This window comes from Triticum aestivum, chromosome 5B (genome assembly GCF_018294505.1).
Source record: "Triticum aestivum cultivar Chinese Spring chromosome 5B, IWGSC CS RefSeq v2.1, whole genome shotgun sequence".
In the NCBI taxonomy this organism is placed as follows: domain Eukaryota; kingdom Viridiplantae; phylum Streptophyta; class Magnoliopsida; order Poales; family Poaceae; genus Triticum; species Triticum aestivum.
Genome location: NC_057807.1, coordinates 328704077 through 328723952, shown reverse-complemented (window position 1 = coordinate 328723952; position 19876 = coordinate 328704077). Strand labels below are relative to the sequence as shown.

Sequence of the window (19876 nt, the reverse complement as noted above, 5' to 3'; positions counted from 1 at the left end):
CATAAAACTGATGGATGGCAGCGTGGTTAAAATCGTGTTGAAAGGCGAATGGAGCAGCTAGGTTTGACGACTCAATGAGCTCAATGGCTCCCGGATATTTCTCCGGATGAGTGCGAATGTGCTCAAGATCAATGCAAACATGAAGTGACAAGCCTTTAGGGATGACAATCGTGGTGAAGATGTCGGCTTGGACATTTGTGCGAAAACGACTATCCTGAGAATCCCTAACAACAGTAAATTGATCTACATCACGACGCAATTTGAGATAAGAAGATTTGGGGATCACATTGAAACGCTTAACATGATGGCCTAGTGATAGTGGAGGCTCAATGGAGATGTGACGGGCATCACCGTGGGGTTGCACCGGAGGAGGAGGAGGTTGAAATGTTGGACGACGAGCGCCGGGCTTGGGGGCAGCGACGCGGACGCCAATCATCGGGGACGGATCCACCTCTTCAAGCTCATCCTCAAAGTCGGACCCCTCCGAAGAGGAATCACTGGACGAGCTGGGAGGACGAGCGACACGTTTCCGAGGGCGATCTTCCTCCTGGGAGTCATCGGAGCCACCACGACGAGACGGACGAGACGGCCCTCCGGCGACTTGCTTGCGTGCGGAGTGTTTGGATCGAGGCATCGTGACCTAGGGGAGAAGGAAAGCACATGTCAACACCCCTCCATAGATCAGGGTGAACCAAGTGGAGAGGGGGTGAATGCATGAGGGGGGAGAGGAGGTTGTGCCCTACCTTGCAAGGAAGAGCACGGAGGAGCCGAGGGGGGGGGTCGACGGACGGGCGGGGAGAGAAGCTCCGAGCAGATCCGCGGCCGGACGGCTGGACGGGCCGGACAGCAAGTGGCAGATCCGCGGCGGGGAGAAACCCCGGCGACGGGTATGGCGGTGGGCGGCTGCGGGGAGAGGACGCACAACAGGAGCGGCGGCGGCGGCAAACCGAGTGGAGAGTGGGGTTGGTTGACCAAAACCCTACGGCGCAGTATATATAGACCCCAGTAAAAACGTACGGACGTCCGGAGCCTACGGATGACCGGAGTCATATATGCGTCCGGACGTCCGGGAACGGACGGACGACCGGAGTCAGGACCATCAGCAAAGAGAGGATAACAGAGATGATTTTACGGACGTCCGACGGCGTCGGACGACCGGGCATATTGTAACAGAACGGCTTTTACGGACGTTCGGAGTCTTCTGGACGTCCAGAGCTTCATTTGCTAGGCCAACTTAAGTGAACCAGAGTGGATTTTACGGACGTCCGGCAAGTCCGGACGACCGGTCGAAGGTAACCAGAGCAGAATATACGGACGTCCGGATGCTTACGGATGTCCGGCAGTGAAATACCACACGGACGTCTGGAACCTACGGACGTCCGACGCCAGAAGTTTGGACAGGAGGGCTGATCATGATGATGAGAAAGGCATTTTCTCACAGTAAACCTTATCTATTTTAGTAACTCAGATCCTATCTTACTCAATCATAGCCATAGACTACAAGAGGTGGCTAATTCCACCATGTCTGAGTAGACATGACATGATGCAGAAAGACTTGAACTTTAAGTGCATAGTCACTACTCCATCATGTTAAAGCACCATAGGTCTAGACCCATGTATACTTTGAGAGTGTTGGTTCTTTTTATGCATTGAGTAGGGCGAGAACATTCATGAATTGACTGTCTCCCCCTAAGTATATGCCTACATCATGACAAGACATTAGATTCATGCATGACTGGGTACTAGATTTCACATAATGTTGTCAAGCTCCAAGATACCAAGTTCACGCCTAAGTCGACAGAACCTTGCTTCATCTAGAGGTTTGGTGAAGATATCTGCTAGTTGAAAATATGTACCAATGTGATCAATGTGAATATCACCCTTTTCAACATGATCTCTCAAGAAATGATACCTAATATCAATGTGTTTGGTGCGGAGATGGTCTTTGGGGTTCTCAGCAATATTGATGGCACTTTCATTATCACATAGAAGAGGCACATTTCTATAGGTGATACCGTAATCCTTCAAAGTTTGCCTCATCCATAACAACTGAGTTGCACAACTAGCGGCAGCAATGTATTCAGCTTCTACGGTAGAGAGAGCAATACAATTTTGTTTCTTCGAGGACCAACTCACCAAGGATCGTCCAAGAAACTGACATGCACCGGATGTGGACTTACGATCCACTTTGTCTCCAGCCCAATCCGCATCCGTGTACCCAATGAGATCAAACTTAGCATCCTTGGGGTACCAGAGGCCCAACTTTGGGGTGTGAACAAGGTATCTAAGAATATGCTTAACCGCCTTATGATGACTTTCCTTAGGGAAAGCTTGAAATCTAGCACACATGCATACACTGAACATGATGTCTGGTCTAGATGCACAAAGATAAAGCAATGAACCAATCATAGAGCGGTAAGTAGATGGGTCGAAAGGAGTACCATTTGTGTCTTCAGTGAGAGTGATTTTGGTTGGCATGGGTGTCTTGCATGGACTAGCGTCAGACATACCAAACTTTTCTAGAATATCCTTGAGGTACTTTGCTTGAGATAAGAAAATTCCTTCTTGAAATTGTTGAATTTGAAAACCGAGGAAGAACTTCAAATCCGTATTGAGTGACATTTCAAAATTCTTGGTCATTGAATCCGCAAACTTCTTGCACAAATGAATGTTAGGAGAACCAAAAATGATGTCATCTACATAGATTTGGCATAGAATCAAATCACCCTTGTCCCTCTTAGTAAAAAGAGTGGGATCGATCACCCCTCTCACAAAACCATCATCGAGTAAAAACTTCTTCAAATGATCATACCAAGCACGAGGTGCTTGTTTGAGGCCATACAAAGCCTTATGAAGTTTATACACATAGTCTTTGTGAAAGGGGTCAACGAACCCGGGTGGTTGTGACACATATACTTCTTCTTGTAGAGGACCGTTAAGGAAAGCACTCTTCACATCCATTTGATGTAATGTAAAACCATTGAAAGCGGCATAAGCAAGTAAAATGCGAATGGATTCAAGACGGGCAACGGGAGCAAAGGTCTCACCAAAGTCCAAACCTTCAACTTGTGAGTACCCTTGTGCCACTAACCTTGCCTTGTTTCGGATGATGACACCATTTTCATCTTGCTTGTTCTTGAAAATCCATTTTGTTCCAATGACGTTGTGCTCGGTGGACGGCCTCTTGACTAGTGACCACACTTGGTTGCGTTCAAAACTGTTCAACTCTTCTTGCATAGCAACAAGCCAATCGTTGTCCATCAAAGCCTCTTGTACCTTGAGTGGTTCAATACTAGACACAAACGAGAAGTGAGCACAAAAGTTTGTCAAATGTTTACGAGTGACTCTACCTTCCGAGATGCCGGTGAGGATTTTGTCAACATCAACACGACCGGCCACTCGAGGCATGATGGAGGTGAGGGTTTCACGAGGTTCAACTTCATGTCCATCATCCACATCTTCAACATATGGATCATTCACGTGTGGAGGAAGATCTTCTTGTTCATGTTGCATTTGTTGAGGTTCGTCATCCATGATTGGACTTTCTTGTTCTTGCTCTTGATGATGATCTTGTTCTTGATGGTTATCATTTAGTGAGACTTGATCAACCTCATCAACTTGGGCTAAGGATATAGGTTGAACAATAGGAACTTGTGTTGGTATGGATGTTGAAGTAGTTTGATGATGCGTGAGACCTCCATCTTCTTCTTCATCATCATGAGGTTCTTGTTCCATAGGAAGAAGTGCACCAACACCCATGTTCAAAATGTCTTGAGAAGAATCTTCTTCACCTACATCACTTAGATCAACTTGCTCCCCATGGGAGCCATTAAATTCATCAAACACCACGTCACAAGTTTCTACAACACATCCATTGGATTTGTTGTAGACTCTATAGGCGTGAGAGTTTGATCCATAACCAACAAATATACCCTCAATAGTTTTGGATTGAAATTTTCCTAACCGTTCTCTTTTGTTGAGAATGAAACATTTGCACCCAAATACACGAAAGTACTTGACATTTGGCTTGTTACCAGTTAGAAGCTCATATGGAGTCTTTTCCAATATAGTGCGGAGGAAGAGTCGGTTTGATGCATGGCATGCGGTATTGACAGCTTCAGCCCAAAAACTATGTGGTGACTTGTATTCATCCAACATGGACCTTGCCAATTCTACAAGTGTACGGTTCTTCCGTTCGGCTACACCATTTTGCTGAGGAGTGTATGGAGATGAATATTGATGCTCAATCCCTTCATCACTAAGAAATTCTTCCAAGGTATAGTTCTTGAACTCAGACCCATTGTCACTCCTTATTGCTCGGATTTCTCTGTCAAACTTGCGTTGAGCTTGCTTGGCAAAATCGATGAAGGTGATCTTCGTTTCGTCCTTGGACTTGAGGAAGAACACCCATGTATATCTTGAGTAATCATCAACAATGACAAGCCCATACTTTTTCCCACCAAGACTATCCCATGAAGGAGGCCCAAAAAGATCCACATGAAGGAGCTCCAGGGGCCTTGAAGTAGATACTATGTTCTTGGGTGGGTGCTTTGATTGATGTTGCTTCCCGGCTATGCATGCACTACACACACGATCTTTCTCAAAAGAGACATTGGTTAGTCCAAGGATGTGATTTCCCTTTAAGAGATCTTGAAGATTTCTCATGCCGACATGGGCTAGCCGGCGATGCCATAGCCACCCCTTGTCAGCCTTGGCCATTAGACAAGTTGCATGGAATGTGCTCTCTTTCGAGAAATCAACCGTGTAAAGGTTGCCATCCAACTCTCCAACAAAGGCCACTTCGAGAGTATCTCTCTTAAAGACTTTCACATCCGTTAGTCCAAAGAGTGTATCATAACCAACAGAAGCCAATTGGCGAACAGAAAGCAAGTGATATTTAAGGGATTGGACAAGCATAACATTTGCAAGAGACATGTCATTGGTGATAGCCACCTTGCCCAACCCGAGTACCTGTCCTTTTGAACCTCCACCAAACATAATGCTCATGAATGGTTGAATAGCTTCCATGAAATCGTAGAGCAATTTGCTATCTCCGGTCATATGATTTGTACATCCACTATCAATCACCCATTTCACTCCACCGGAGAAGCTTACCTACACACAATTAGGACTTGGTTAGAGGCACCCATTTTGCAATGGGACCTCTCAAGTTAGTTACAAGGGTCTTAGGGACCCAAATAGCATAGAAACGGAATGCATTTCGAGGACCAACAAATTTTGCAAAGACTTCTCCATCCTTAGTCTTCCGAAGTACATAGGAAGGAGGCATGAACTCTTTAGGCTTGTTGAGAGTGGGCATGCCCCTTGTGGCCTTTCCACTCACAACCTTACCTTTCTCCTTGTGCCCTTCTCTTACAAAAGTTTCGTTTAGAGGAGTTGTGCACTTTTGGGAGGACGTCTTCTTCTTACTTGTGCTAGGGTCAAACCCAAGTCCCTCTTTGGCAAACACCTCATTGTGTTGACTCAAAATCTCATCAAGATTCTTTTGCCCTTGAGCACATGTCATGAGACCTTTCTCAATTTGAGCCTTGAGAAAACGATTTTCCTCAAGAATAGATGCTAGATCACTACTAGAGTTAGTAGCACAAGCATCAACATTTATAATAGGGGAAGAGTAAGCCTTGGCTAAAGTTTCAAGATAAGTAAGTTTGAGCGTCTCAAAACTCTTTCTAAGAACGGTGAGCTCTCCTTCCTTAGTCTTGAGGGACACGGATAGAAGCTCACAATCCTTAGATAGAGAAGCATGAGACTTCACAAGCTTGCTTTTATCATTCATTAACTCGTCACAAGAGTCAATAGCCTTTTTCAAGGAGGCAAGATCATTAGTGTGAACATCAATGTTTGCACCAATTTTTAAGCATAGTTCATCATTTCGTGCTTCCTCATATTGGACTTTCCGCTCAAGGATTTCACACTTTTCCTTTTCCTCGGTGACGAGGGTTTCGAGTTCCTTAATGGTGATGGTGTGCTTACTCACCATCTCCATAAGCATACGAAACATAGTGAGTTTCTTTCCTTTGAGGGAGCACATGAACTTATTAAGTTTAGCAATCATAGGATCATCTAGATCATCATCCTCATAGCTATCCTCCGCATCAAGGTACTCATCACTAGGAGTAGAAGGTGTGAAAAGAGGAGGATTTGATCGTGGAGTTACCTTGACCTTGTCAGAAGAGCTTTGGTCCTCTCCTTCTTCAACCATGGCCTTTGCCATTAGGCACTTGTGAGCGTTGCCCTTGTAATCTTTCATGTAGTTGTAGGTGACCACGTCACCACTCTTGTTTACTAACCTCAACGTGTTTTGAGAGTCTTGAGCAACTCCGGCAACACCACTAACATCATCCGGATCAGATTCTTCTTGAGCAACCATTGCCATTCCATCTCTCTTCTTGAGCTTGGAGTTCAAAGGATTTGGCAACTTCTTCTTGGGAAAGGTCTTGGGAAACCTTGGTTTATCTTCTCTCTTCTCATAAGGGCACTCGTTGGAGAAGTGACTGGTTTCTTCACAGTTGTAGCATTTTCTCACTTTCTTTTTTGAAATCTTCCCTTGAATTTTCCGGCGCTAAACTTCTTGACAAAAAGAGCCATGTCTTCATACGAAGGGCCCTCGTCGGAGTCAATCTCATTACCATCTTCATCCTCATCATCTTCTTCTTCTTCTTCACTTTGCTCATCTTCACATACTTGCTTGGCCTTCAACGCAAGATTGATTTTTGATGATGGGGAACCATGCATGGCAAGATGTTTTGTGGCATTGGCCTTTGATTCTTCAAATAGTTGGAAGGTGGATATGATGTCATCTGTAGTCATTTCCTTGAAGGTATGGTGTTGTCTTATGTCCCACACCATTTGATGATGATATGGAGCAAGAGCATGAAGCAACTTATCCACAAGAAACCTCTTAGTCATATTGAATCCATCTTGAGTCTTGTCACACTCACATGACTCAATATCCGCAGTGAGAGTCATGAGACGCTCAAGGAGTTGATTGGGGGTTTCACCTTTTTCCATACAAAAATTTTGCAATTGCCCTTTGGCAATTTCATATTGAGCACTCCGGAGGGTAGAAGTGCCAGTCCTGGATCGTATAATACTTTCCCATAGTTCCTTGGCACTTTTGATGTGTATGAACGGTCTCCTTTGCTTTTCATCCATACCTCTCCTTATACACATGATTGCCGTGTCATTGAGGTTCTTGTCATATATTTCTCTTGGTGTGGGGTTCTTTGGATCAAGCACATGATAGCCATACTCTATAATCTCCAGCATCTCATCGTTTCCATGTCGAAGATGATCCTGCATAGCAACTTTCCACAATGCAAAATCGGCAGTAGCAGTAAGTAAAGGAGGTTTGCCTTGAGGGTTATATCTTGGTTTCTCAACCTGAGGTCTTGCGTAAAGCCAAGGAACACTGGTGTGTTCATTGCAAGGAGGTTGTCGACCAAGTGATGAAGTAGGCACAGTTGGGCTCGGACTCACACCACTTGAGTGTGGTGCAAGCACCGCGGACAACGTGGCTAATCTCAGTTGGACCAAGGCCTCAAGAGAAGCATCATGCTCCTCTTTTTGCTTAGCAAGGGCCCGTTCTAGATCCTGAGACGTAAAGGACTTGACTTCAGAAGAAGCCTCGCCTTTATCCTTAGGATCTACAACCAGGGGAGTCCCATCTGGGTTCATCTCGCTCTAGGGCGGTTAAGCCACAAGAATAGAGCACGAGGCTCTGATACCAATTGAAAGGATCGAGATGGACCTAGAGGGGGGGTGAATAGGTACAATTACAAATTTTAATTATTACTAAGCAATTTTAGGCAATAATGCGGAAAATGAAAGTGAGCCTAACAATTGCAAGTATGATACTAATGAGCTAAGCAAGATAATCAAGTGGCACAAATATATGAGTAAGTAAGCACAAGATGAGATAAGTAAGTGCTAAGAGACAAGTAACCACAAGTAGAGAGATAGGGTTAGGAATAACCGCAACTCCGAGAGACGAGGATGTAAGCCGATGTTCACTTCCTTGGAGGGAAGCTACGTCACCGTTTAGAGAGGTGGATGTTACCACGAAGGCACACCAACGCCACGAAGGCTCACCCTATTCTCTCTTTGAGACAACACCACGGAGGCGTTTCTCAACCACTAGTGGTAGACCTTGGGGTGGTCTCCAAACCCTCACAAACTTTTCCGAGGGTAATCACAAAGGTCGATTCCTCTCCGGATGACTCCTACCGCCTAGGAGTCTCCAACCTCCAAGAGTAACAAGAACGATGGGGAAATGCTCAAAACTTGCTCAAGTCACGAATTCCTTTGGTGCAAAGAAAGGGAAGAAGTGGATCTATCACTTGATTGGAGAACTTCTCTCAAAAAGCTCCTAGAACACTTGGAATCTAGGATTTAGTGTGGATTAATGAGAGAGAGAGTGAGGAGTGTTCTTGAGGGGCTCAAAGTGAATGGTCAACCCTATCCCGTGGAAGGGAAGGGAGTATATATAGGTGGTGGGAAAAAGTGACCGTTTGGGGTACAGGATGGCCGGACGTCCGGAGAACGTCGGACGTCCGGAGGCCCAAATGGGTCCGGACGTCCGACAGTCATCGGACGACCGGCCGCTGTGAAAAGTGTGACCCACAATCCAGTGTACAGGATACGGACGTCCGAGCTGGGCCGGACATCCGTAAGAATGCTTCTGATGTGAAAGTGTCGGACGTCCGGAGGGTTCCGGACATCCGTAAAAATGTTTCTGTTGTGGAAGTGTCAGACGTCCGAAAGTGTCCGGACGTCCGGGCAATCAGGAAGGACCGGACGTCCGTAGAACACCGGACGTCCGAAGGTGAGGTAGCAACTTTGAGCAAGTTTTTCACAGATCCATCGATCCCCTCTTAATAGTGCGGGATCCCTATACTCAAGAACAAACCATAAATGAAGTCAACATCTTGTATCTCCATTCTTGAGTTATATGCTTCTGTCCCTAGTCATGATCCATGCACACGGTCTTTGGAACATAATCCTGAGATATACTTGATAAACATGATTAGTCCCGAGCATATGTGTTGTCATCAACATCAAAATATGATTAAGGGCATGATTGCACTTTCAATAACAATAGTTGATCACAACCTGTTATGCATGCATCTTCATATTGTTTCTGGGTGATCGTTGGGAGATTTTTTTTGTTTTCTACTACGTTTCCCAACATGACTTCCCTCATGCCTCGTTGCCAAAACCGGTGTTTCCCAACTTGACTTCCCTCATGCCTCGTCATTGGAGAAACCGGTGTCTAGTCTACGATGCCATCCCGCAGCGCGCCTGGATTCAAGACATAGGGTGCTCTTGGGCCTGCAACCATGGTCAAGCATGTAGACCTTTGGAGGATCCTGTGCACCATCTCGCACAATCTCACACGGACCGAAGCCAGAGAACATCCGCTGGCGATGGACAGACAACGGAGTATATTCCGCTAAGACCAGGTAACGGGCTCTATTCCAGGGATCCACGGACGCTCCCATACTGATAGTTGACATGGAAGAACTAGGCATCGACTAGTGTAAAGCTTTTCCTGTGGTTGGCTGGCCTAGACCGATATTGTACTGCTGCCTGCTACAGACTGCCGCACAACCTCGAGTGCATCCTGTGTGACCAGGAGGATGAAACAATGCACCAACTCCGTGTCGGCTTGTCGTCTCCCACTCTGTCTGGCACGACATCTTTCATTGGTGTCGCCTCACCGTCCAGCCTCCTGACGGTACGATTGGTCTTATCGACTGGTGGTCCTACACTCTTTGACTTCCCCGACAAGCCATCGCAAGGGACTTGGATCTCTGCTCTCACTGCTTGGGCAATCTGGGAGCGCCAAAACGCCTGCATCTTTGATGGTGTGACCCCCTCTCATACCCACATGTTGCACATTATACAGGAGGAAGCTCGCACCTGGGCCAAAGCAGGTGCTAGAGGGCTTAGCAGCATCGTCCCTGTAACCCGATCCCTCTCGGGGCTAACCATTCCCTTCTCTTGATGCTCACCAACATCCTCATAAGCGCCTTCTAGTGTACACTTTACGAGGTTTGCAACCATGTAATCCCCCCCCCCCCCCCCCCCCCCCAAATCAATGGAATGATACACATCCTACATATTCGCGAAAAAAAGCTTTTGTTTCTGTTACGGAAAAAGAAATCGCCTCTAAGCAATTTTCATCGGAGGATACATACTTGTATACTTTGCACCGGAGGGGGCAGGTAGATGGGTGTGTGTTGTATAAAATTTTGAGGGAGTGAAGAAACATCATATACAATCAATTCTACTGTGATCATTGGAGGTTCTCACCCAACCTGGGAGTGGCGGTGTGAATAATTAAAGAAGCTCGCTAAGCTTTAACTTGTGCATCGCCTTCATAGATTATGTTGATGCTCTTGCTAGTATATGTTCTCACTGACTTGTCGGAGCACTTATGCTCTTTGGGATACACACCATACGACTGTTGGTCCCCAAACTTAAGGAATCTTCTAAAATTCCAATTTCATTTAACCAGGCACAGATAAGGTTTTTCTTTCTAAATAATTATAGGATCATGAGCAATGAATAGATTTATACATGCTTTTTTAATGTTTAACGAGAATTCTTTTATTCAGATTAACATATTAACAAGGTACTTAGAAAACAATATGAGAGGGGCGATTTGATGCCTAGGCTCAAATGCACATGCACCCGTTGGTTGTCTATTTTTGAATTTGGATGGTGTAAAAAGTGGGTCTAACACAACATCGTTTATTTCTCAAAAAAATATGTTATGCGTGGAGTACCATCAAACACAGTGAACTACGGTGGGCCATTTTCGTAGAGCGGTTTGGCCATTCGAATTTACTCTGGAGCGCACCATGACATGCGGTTCCCGTGCGTTGGTATGAAACAGGAACTTAGAATATGCCAAAAGATCTCATTTTTTTAAGAGCATGATTGATAGTACAGTCCATTGCTGGTTATATGTTGTTGTTATCGCATTTCTTATCAAACTTATAACCGGCAAGTACAATAGTTGGATATGAATATGTACTATTTTGTTGATACGTGGTCACATCTGACTGTCTCACAAAGTCTCTAGAAGCTCGTGTTGTAGCTAGTAGTTTGTTTCTCTTCATTCTCCTTTTTTTTCTCTTTTAACTCAGTAAAAAAAATATTTAAAGTCGTACAACACTTCTACGCCCCAAGGAGTACTTCGAAAACTATGGGGTCAATTAATTCTTCATGGATCCAACGGATATGATTTGCGAGAGCATTGCAAGTTGGAGTGGTCGATGGAATCGGATCCTTCATCGAAGTGACCGACCACTTACTCACTTATTAAGGTCAAGTCAATGTAAATATCAAGCATGCATACAGATGGACGTAATGATCCTTAGCGTCCAAGTAAAGCGAGTAAATTGCATCAAATCACCATTTTAAGGGCTATATTTGCAGAAAATACTACATTACATTTTTTGTTATAAAAAACACCACGCCGTGTGTAATCTTTTTACAAAAATCACTTATTGACGGATTTGGCTCCATTGAGCGCGATTATGACATATGGGACCCGCCGGTCATGCTAATGTGGAACCAATATCTTAAACCATTACATTGAACCGTTTTGCAGGATGTGGGGCCCGCTTTTCAACATTTCATCCCACCTTCTCTCTAGTTCTTCACTTCTTCCTAATTTCTCTATCTCCCCGAACCAGCAGCATGGAGGAGCACCGCCGCCGCCCAGCGCCATGGCACCCGAGCTCCAGAAATTCGCCGCCGTTAGCCCGCCCTCGCCCGGATCCGGCAAGAACAGAGCCGGTGCCGCCTTCCGCACCTCATATTCGTGTTCCCCGCTCCAATCCGACCCCGGATCCGGCAAGAACCTCGACGGGCGACGCCCATGGCATAACCTCTGCGCCCATCTGACCATCGACGACGAGCACGACACGGAGTGCCTGGCCCTCTCGGCGTTGTGGTGACCGGTGAGCCTCAAAGTCGAGCTCCGTGGCGTCGTCCCTACACAGCGCGACCACCATGACGACGAAGGGGGCTGGCCCGAGGACGATCTTGTCTGCCGCATTGCGCCTGTTATGCCATATGGAGAAGCAGTAGGTCACCGAGCAGAGCATAAGGGCGACGGCGGCCTTTGCCTCGGCCTGGCGCAGGACGGGCGGCGCCGCGGCGGCCTCCTGCCTCGACCCCCTGTCGCGGCTTCCGCGAGACAACATTGACCTTCGTGTAGCAACGGGCGGCGGTGGCGGTTTCTGCCGTGGCCGGGGGCGGGACGGGCGGTGGCGGGTTGGTGAAGATAAGGCGAAATAGTAAGAAACGATCAGATTCTTTTTTCTTTTCTTTCTTTCAATGGCACGTGGACCTCACAGGTCTTCACACGTGATGACTATGTTAACAAACGTCGCCGTTACGTGTGTGATGTTAAGCGGCGCCACGTCAGCCTAACTAATGGGCCCATCTGTCATAAACGCACTTAACCGAGCCAAATCCGTCGATCAATGTATTTTGCAACAAGATTACACAAAATGTGATGCTTTCTGTCAAGAAAATATAACGTAGTGTTTTTTGCAAACCTAACCTTTGAAATGATGATTTTATCCAATTTACTCAAGTATCCCATCCGATCCCACTTCCATCCCATCCTCTGACCTTCGTTTCATCCCAGCCAAACAAGCAAATACCCTGAGCTCGGAGACCCTCACCCGAAACCCTTCCTCCCGCGTCGCCACCCGCGAGGCGGCCGGGGCGGACGCCTAGATCCACCCGCCGTCGGCCCCCCTCCTCCTCCCTCCTCCCTCGCCGCCGCCAGGGGGCGCGGCCGGGCAAAGCCTGACCGGCGCCGGCGCCGGCGGGGCGTCTCCTTCCTCCTCCTCCGCGTGAGATGGGGCGGCGCGGGCTCCTCCTCCGTGTGCGGACGCGGGGCACCGCGGCGCGGTGGCGCGCTGCCCCTGGCGGCGCGTGGCGTTGCGTGGCCGGCTACGCAGTGGGGCGCGTCTCGCCGCGGTGGCCGATCCGCCCGGCAGACGGCGCGGGCTGCGGGCGACGTGGGCGGCAGCTGGGGCTCGGCTTCGGGCTGCCGGCGGCTGCGCTGGTTTTCTCTCCGTCGCGGGCGTGCGGCGGTGGTGCGGTTTGGCCGATGGCGGTCCGGCGACCTGGTGGTGGTGGCCGGCGGTGCGCGTGGTGGTGGTGCTTTCGCTTGACGGCTCTCTGTGCGAGGAGGCAAGGGAGTGGCTTGGACAGAGGCGGCGGCGTCGACGGCGTGCCGGCTGCAGCGCGAAGGCGGAAACTTTACGGGCCTCGGAGATCCCGGCCGGGCCTGTGTGTCCACGGGCCTGGTATGTTCCTGCTATTGCGTCCGGTCAGCTACCGGCTTCGACGGTGGAGGTGGGGCCCTCCCGTGTGCCGACGGTGTTGCTGCCCTAGTCCCGGCTCCTCTTCTTCCTTGTGCGGACCATGCTTCACGGTGCCGTGGTGAGACGGCGTGGGAAGCTTCGTGACCGGGTTGGCGCTGGGTAAGGGTCTGTGTGGTGGCGAGCTTTGGAGTGCCTAAGGTGGAGGTTGGGATCGGGAGAAATCCCAGTTGGCTTGGCCGACACCGATGCGGTGGCGCTTGTGGGTACCGCCTGACCTTCCTGGAGGGCGTCGGGGCTACCCTTCCTCTCTCCTCACAGCGTACCGGGGGAAACCCTTGGCAGCAGCGTCGTCATCGTCGCGTCCCTCCTTGGAGGTGCTGATTGGTACCGGTGCTTCAGAGGCTCGGAGCTTGGTGGGCGTTCTTCGGTGGGTGCAGCGGCCACGAGGCTTCTTCGTTTTGTCGATCTGCCGTTGTTGGCATTTGTTTCTCTTGTATTTTCTCTTCTTTTCTTTTGGGCGTGACTGTGCTGCTTCCGCCCCAACACCTATCGTGAGATGTATCGGTTGGTTGCTTTGTATACAAAGCGAGGAAACCCTTTTTCGGCAATTTACTCAAGTTAGGCTCACTAAGCCAAGCCGTGTACCTGCTTTCCTTTCCTATATAAACCCAGACGTTGTAAACATGTGGCCAGGTACTGAAATCTGCGAAAGATAGGAGTACTCCGTAGATACGTACATAAGAGCAAGTGATCGAGCATGTCTGCATGTCCATCTCTTACCCTCTCCTGCGACAACCTCTCCTGCAACATCTGGTTCTGCTGCGGCAGTGCCAAAGATCCTGAACCTTATCCGCCGACGCAGTCACATGTCGTGACGGCGCCGCCGCCTGCTGTGCAAGCGCCTTATTATGAGCCGCCGTCAGAATTGGTGCCTCCTCATCAGGTGTCGCCGGCACGGGCGCCGCCGCCTGCTATGCGAGCGCCTTATTATCAGCCGCCGTCAGAATTGGTGCCTCCTCATCAGGTGTCGCCGGCGCGGGCGCCTCAGACGCCGTCAACGGTGACGACTCCTCATGTGCCCGTACAACCCTTCAACAGGGCGCGTGAGCCGCCGGCGCCTGCGGCGACACCAATTCCTGCCGCCGTGCCATCCAAAAGATGCGAGCCGCCTCAGCCAGCGCCTCGTCCGCCGGCGCCGCCCAACGAGACGCGTGAGCAGCGGGTAATGCCATTGCCTGCCCGCCTGCCACCCAAGAAATACGAGCCGCCAACGCCGCAAGCGCCACCGCCTGTTACTGTCACGTCGCAACCGTCGTCTGCGCGGACAACATGGCCTCCCCGTGTAAAGTCCAAGACGTACGACGACGCCGGCGTGCCACCGGCCGTGTCGTTGCCGCCTCCGTCGACACCAACAGCTCCTCGTGCTCATGGGTCACGATACCCACCGGCGCCTCACCCTCATCTCGGCGACACTGAGCCCCGCATCGAATCTTATTCGCAAGCGGCAAGCCTCCATCAAGAATACTATTAGGTTCGGCAACATGTCTGCGCGAGGGTGTGTGTACTGTGTACCATATCTGTTATTCGCACCATGCGTGGGCATCGTCGCATGGACCTTAATTTGACTCACCACTGCATTGATGTGTTAATGCCTCCGTTCAAGAATATAATTATCTGACACTTGCTCAGCACATTTTCGTCAAAACTTTGGCACACAGGATCCCTATCCGCGACTGATGAGCGCCGGTGCGCCGGTCCAAATTTGGGTCGGTCGCACCAGCAGCGTCCGATTCATTCATATACAACCGTCAGATCTGATGCCTCCTACAGTCGTCTTCTTGCTCCTCACACCGTTCCCCACGCTCCCAGAAGCAGAGCATCGCCCCCCTCCTCCGCCCCCCTTCCCCCGATCTGCCGCCGTCGAGGCGGTGGCCAATGAGCTCCAGCGGGGTCCCGTCCGTTGCCAACGGGATCACATCACGGTTGCCAGTGCGTCCCCTAGCGTGCAGTCAACGACGGATTGCAGCCCTAAACCACCCCCTCCCCTCCCCTTGCTTCCAGCTCGTGGTTCGCCATGGTTGCAGCATCCCCTGATCGACGTAGCCGCCTCCGGCTCGCCGCGGCCGTCGGCTTGCATCGTGGTGTCGAACCAAAAAAAAAATCTGAAAACAAAACAAAATCCTTCCATGGTCGGTTGAAGCAAAATATTAGTAGGTTCCAGCAAACAAAAGCTCCAGTTCCAGCAAAAAAGGGTCCAGTTCTAGCAAAAACAAATTCAATAGCAAAAAAAAGCTTCAGTCGTCATTTGTAGCGAAAAAAGATCCAGCAAAAGATTACGCCAATTCCAGCAAAACAAATTCAGAAGTGAACAACTCCAGGGGTCGATTGTAGCAAAAAGAAAAGGTAGTTCCAGCAAAATAATATGCTGGTTCCAGCAAAAACACCTCGCAACCAGCCGACGGCTGACAGTGCCGCCAAAAATCATGCCTCCCCGCCGACAGTCACAAAACAAATAGATCTCCAGCGATCCAGCAAAAAAAACTTACGATTGTAGCAAAATAAAAAGCCGGTGGAAGCAAAAACGACTGGACTCGTCATCTGATTCCGGTATTGGTCATCTGAATGCAGCTTTTTGACGAACGGTTCCAGCAAAAAACCACGCTGGTTGTAGCACCGGTCGCCCCGGTTGAAGCTCGACACTAAGCTCCACCTCACCGTCTTAGCATCTAGCCACGCAGGTTACAGCTCGCGACATGATGGTTGTAGCTCGCTGTAAGCATGGTTGCCACCAAAAATCATGCCTCCCCACCGGCAGTCACAAAATGAATAGATCTCCAGCGATCCAGCAAAAAAACTTATGATTGTAGCAAAATAAAAAGCCAGTGGAAGCAAAAACGACTGGACTCGTCATTTGATTCCAGTATTGGTCATCTGAATGCAGCTTTTTGCCGAACGGTTCCAGGAAAAAACCACGCTGGTTGTAGCACCGGTCGCCCCGGTTGAAGCTCGACGCTGAGCTCCACCTCACCGTCTTAGCATCTAGCCACGCAGGTTACAGCTCGCGACATGATGGTTGTAGCTTGCTGTAAGCATGGTTGCAGCATGCGCTCCTCCCGCTCGCCACAATTAAAGCACGGTCGCCATGGGTTGTAGTACTCAACACAAGAGGCGGCTGAAGCTTGTCGGAGCAGCGCGGGGGTGGGCGGAGGCGGACACTTGCCGGAGCAGCGCGGGGCAAGTGCAGGCGGATGCCGCGGACGCTCGCCAGGTGCATAGTTGTTCTGATTTGGGGGAAAGAAGAGATAAGGAAGAGGCTGCGAAAGGATAAGAAATGCCTGCGGTTTGCGGGGGCCAGGATGGACGCGTGGGGAGGAAGGTGATATGCGAGGGACGTGGCATAAAACCGGGGCTAGTAGATCACGAGCAATCGGACGCTACGCGCGTGACCGGCCGAAGCTTCGGCCGGTCCGCCGGGCGCAAACGTTTCCCTACATGAAACCGAGCTAGCACATTAGCCATCGTAGCGCACAGTCACCGTTGTCTCGTCCTCAGCCGTCTGTGGGAGCTGCTCACGCTTGGCATGCAGCGCATGGCGGCTAAATTTCGTGTTTTACCTTTTTCTGATAGTTAATCGGGATCTGACTTTAGTTTATAAAACTTTTGGAATCTGACTCTTTTGCTACCGTCAGAGTCTATAGCGGTAGGGTGTAACAGCCTACCGCCAGAGATCTTGGCGGTAGGGTTGCACATCCTACCGAGAAAAATTGCTAAGTATGAAACACGGTGCATGCTCGCACCTACCGCCGGGCAACTTTGGCAGTAGGGTTGTACGGCCTACCTTCAGCATGTTTGGCGGTAGAGGTGTTTTCTACCGCCAAGGTCCCTGACAGTAGGCTGTTACACCCTACCGCCATGGACCCTGACGGTAGCAAAAGGGTCAGATCCTGAAATTTGTACAAATTAGGGTCAGATCTCGATTAAGTTTCAGGAAAGGGTCAAAACACGAAATTTTGCCGCGCATGGCCGACGAGCCGCACGAGCGGCCGGACATGCCAGACATCCTGCCAACGTTGTTCGACATTGTTGCAGGCTCCCGGGAGGCCGGGACTGGACAAAGCGACCCCGGCGCCACACAGCTACCAGGACCCGACGAGACGTCGGACGCTGAAGCGGCCGTCAGAAGCGCGCGAGTGAAACCTCGGACACCTTACTGGTCTCTGATGCGCCGCTGCAATACTACAGAAGGACCTCCCGTAACACCACCATTCTGTCAAACACTTGCACTCCCCTACAGGTCACCATCCCTCCAAGCTCGCTCTGACCACCCCTGTAGCTCTGCGCGACTCGCTTTCCTGCGTCCCTGAGCTACATTCATCCACTCTCCATCGATTTCCTCCTCCACTTCTCGCGCTAGGCGGCTGCCCTGCCGTGAGAGCACGATGACCAGACCGGCGGTCATGCCTCTCGCTCTTCTTTTCCAGGCGCTACCCCTGGACTTTCCTTCTGCCCTGCCAACCGCCGAGCCTGCCGAACGGCATGCCGCAGTATTTGAGAGTGAGACAGAGAGATTGTAGGAGAGAAGGTAAATATTACATATGGGCCCATGTAGTCAGTGAGAGTAAAGTAGGATCCTGGCCGGGGATTGTTACTTTCCTGCTATGTCAAACCGGTCCATACGGGTCCAAGGTCGAGATTGACCGGGATCAATGGGTATAGGGTACCGATTTCAGGGATTCAAAGTTTAGGGTTCGATTCCGACTAGGCGTATGAATTCAAGGTTTAACATAGACTTTACTCGATTTAAACATTTTGAGTACTTCCCAATTTCTATCTAAAAAATACGAGTAGTTCTCATCTGTTTCCACACGTCTCACAAGTCACACCCCATCTCCCAAAACAGAATGTGACACACCTGCCGTCTCCTTCCCTGGGCGAGAATGGAGTCTCCTCTGATCGACAGGTCGGAGTCGGAGTCGGCGCCGCGGTCGCGCAGACCCAGCGCGGAGAACACCCCTTCGCCCACCTCCTCGTCCGCTGCCTTTAGTGCCGGAGATGCAGACGGCCGCGCCGCCGACGACGACCACGAAGCGGTGGCTGACCGGCGTCTCGCCAGTAGCAGCAGGTTCGGCCACCTTGCCCTCCGCTGTTTCAGGGCCACGAAGAGCCCAACACCAGCAACGATTCCGACGCCGGCATTGGCCGCGGCGCGCACACCGTCGCGGACGCTGAACCCGCTCAACGCCGACACCTTCGCCGCGGCCGCTGCCCAATTCGCGGGCGAAGTGGCAGGCTCCCACCATGGTGCCGGTTCTCCCTCTGCATTGACAAGAGGTTAAACGTCAGGTATGATTGCGGCAGATGCCTCCCCATTCTATAGCTTGAATCATGTTGAATCCTGGAGTACTCTGAATCTTGCAATGTAATGTGAATAACTTTCATCAAGTTTAGCTGCTCCATAGATGGACAGGACTATTGGGATGTAGCCTCTGCCAGATCAGTTCGGCGTTGCTAGTGTTTTTTTCTTGTGTGTGTTTAGCTGATCTTTCACGCCTGTGTCTGCTGGTGCAACATGTTTGTATTACCTGTGAACTTGTTTATCTTCTTGCTCCTTACGCTATTTGACCCTTCTGTATGACCTGTTGGCATGTGGTGCCTTTTGTCTGAAAAAATAACTTTGACTAATTATTTCAGGCGAAGATTGTTGATCAGAGGACATTTATCTTTGGTTTAACGTTGAGCACCACTATTGCACTATTCACCACCATGAAGGTGGAGAGTGTCATGTCCGCCGAAGTCGCAGCTTGGGTAGGAGGAGGCAGCGCAATTGCTTGGTTGTGTGTTAATGGGGGATCAATGATGAATTTGTATGGCCAAAGCATCTTTGAGCAGCGAGCAGCTCAACACTTGAGTCGTCTTGGAATGATGTGTTTAGCGCTCCTGTTCTGTTTATCCATGTACGCATGGTTCTTCCCTCACCTCTTGGGGCTATTCTGGACACTTGTGGGACTGGCTACTGCACTTCATGGTGTCGTGTGGCTTGTGGTACGTTGCCTTATTTTTCAACCAGTCCAATATATATTTGTACTAGTATGTAATGTATGCACGTGCAATGCACGTCTTAAAAGAATGGTGTGATTTTGGAGTGTGACTTGAGAAAAGTATAATGGAGTGACTTTGATAAATGGAATTCCACCCACAATTGTTTTTAATATTCATACAAAAAACTGTACGTTCACATCTAAAATACTGGAGGTTCATTAAAAAAACTGTATATTACTTTATTATTTTTTCTTCCCATTCTCCTCCCAAACCTTTTTATCTGGCTCAAGTCGTCATGCGCTCAAGCAGTAATAGTCCATGAGGCATCACATATGGGCCTTTTTTTCCTGGAAGGGCCACGTGAATATTCTAGAACACAGCAGAGGCAACACCAGTCTACTGTTCATGGCGAATCCGGCTAATCTTAGCCCTTGGATTTTGGAGACCAACGGTTCTGATTG

At 49.6% G+C, this 19876-nt stretch overlaps 1 protein-coding gene across 1 annotated transcript; it reads left to right on the top strand.

Annotated features, from left to right (window-relative positions):
* The first annotated feature begins 14100 nt into the window (after positions 1-14100).
* Positions 14101-14907, top strand: LOC123116064 (vegetative cell wall protein gp1). Its single transcript, XM_044537070.1, has one exon. It carries the CDS (start codon positions 14134-14136, stop codon positions 14905-14907), a length of 774 nt encoding a protein of 257 aa, XP_044393005.1. The 5' UTR covers positions 14101-14133.
* Positions 14908-19876: the final 4969 nt, after the last annotated feature.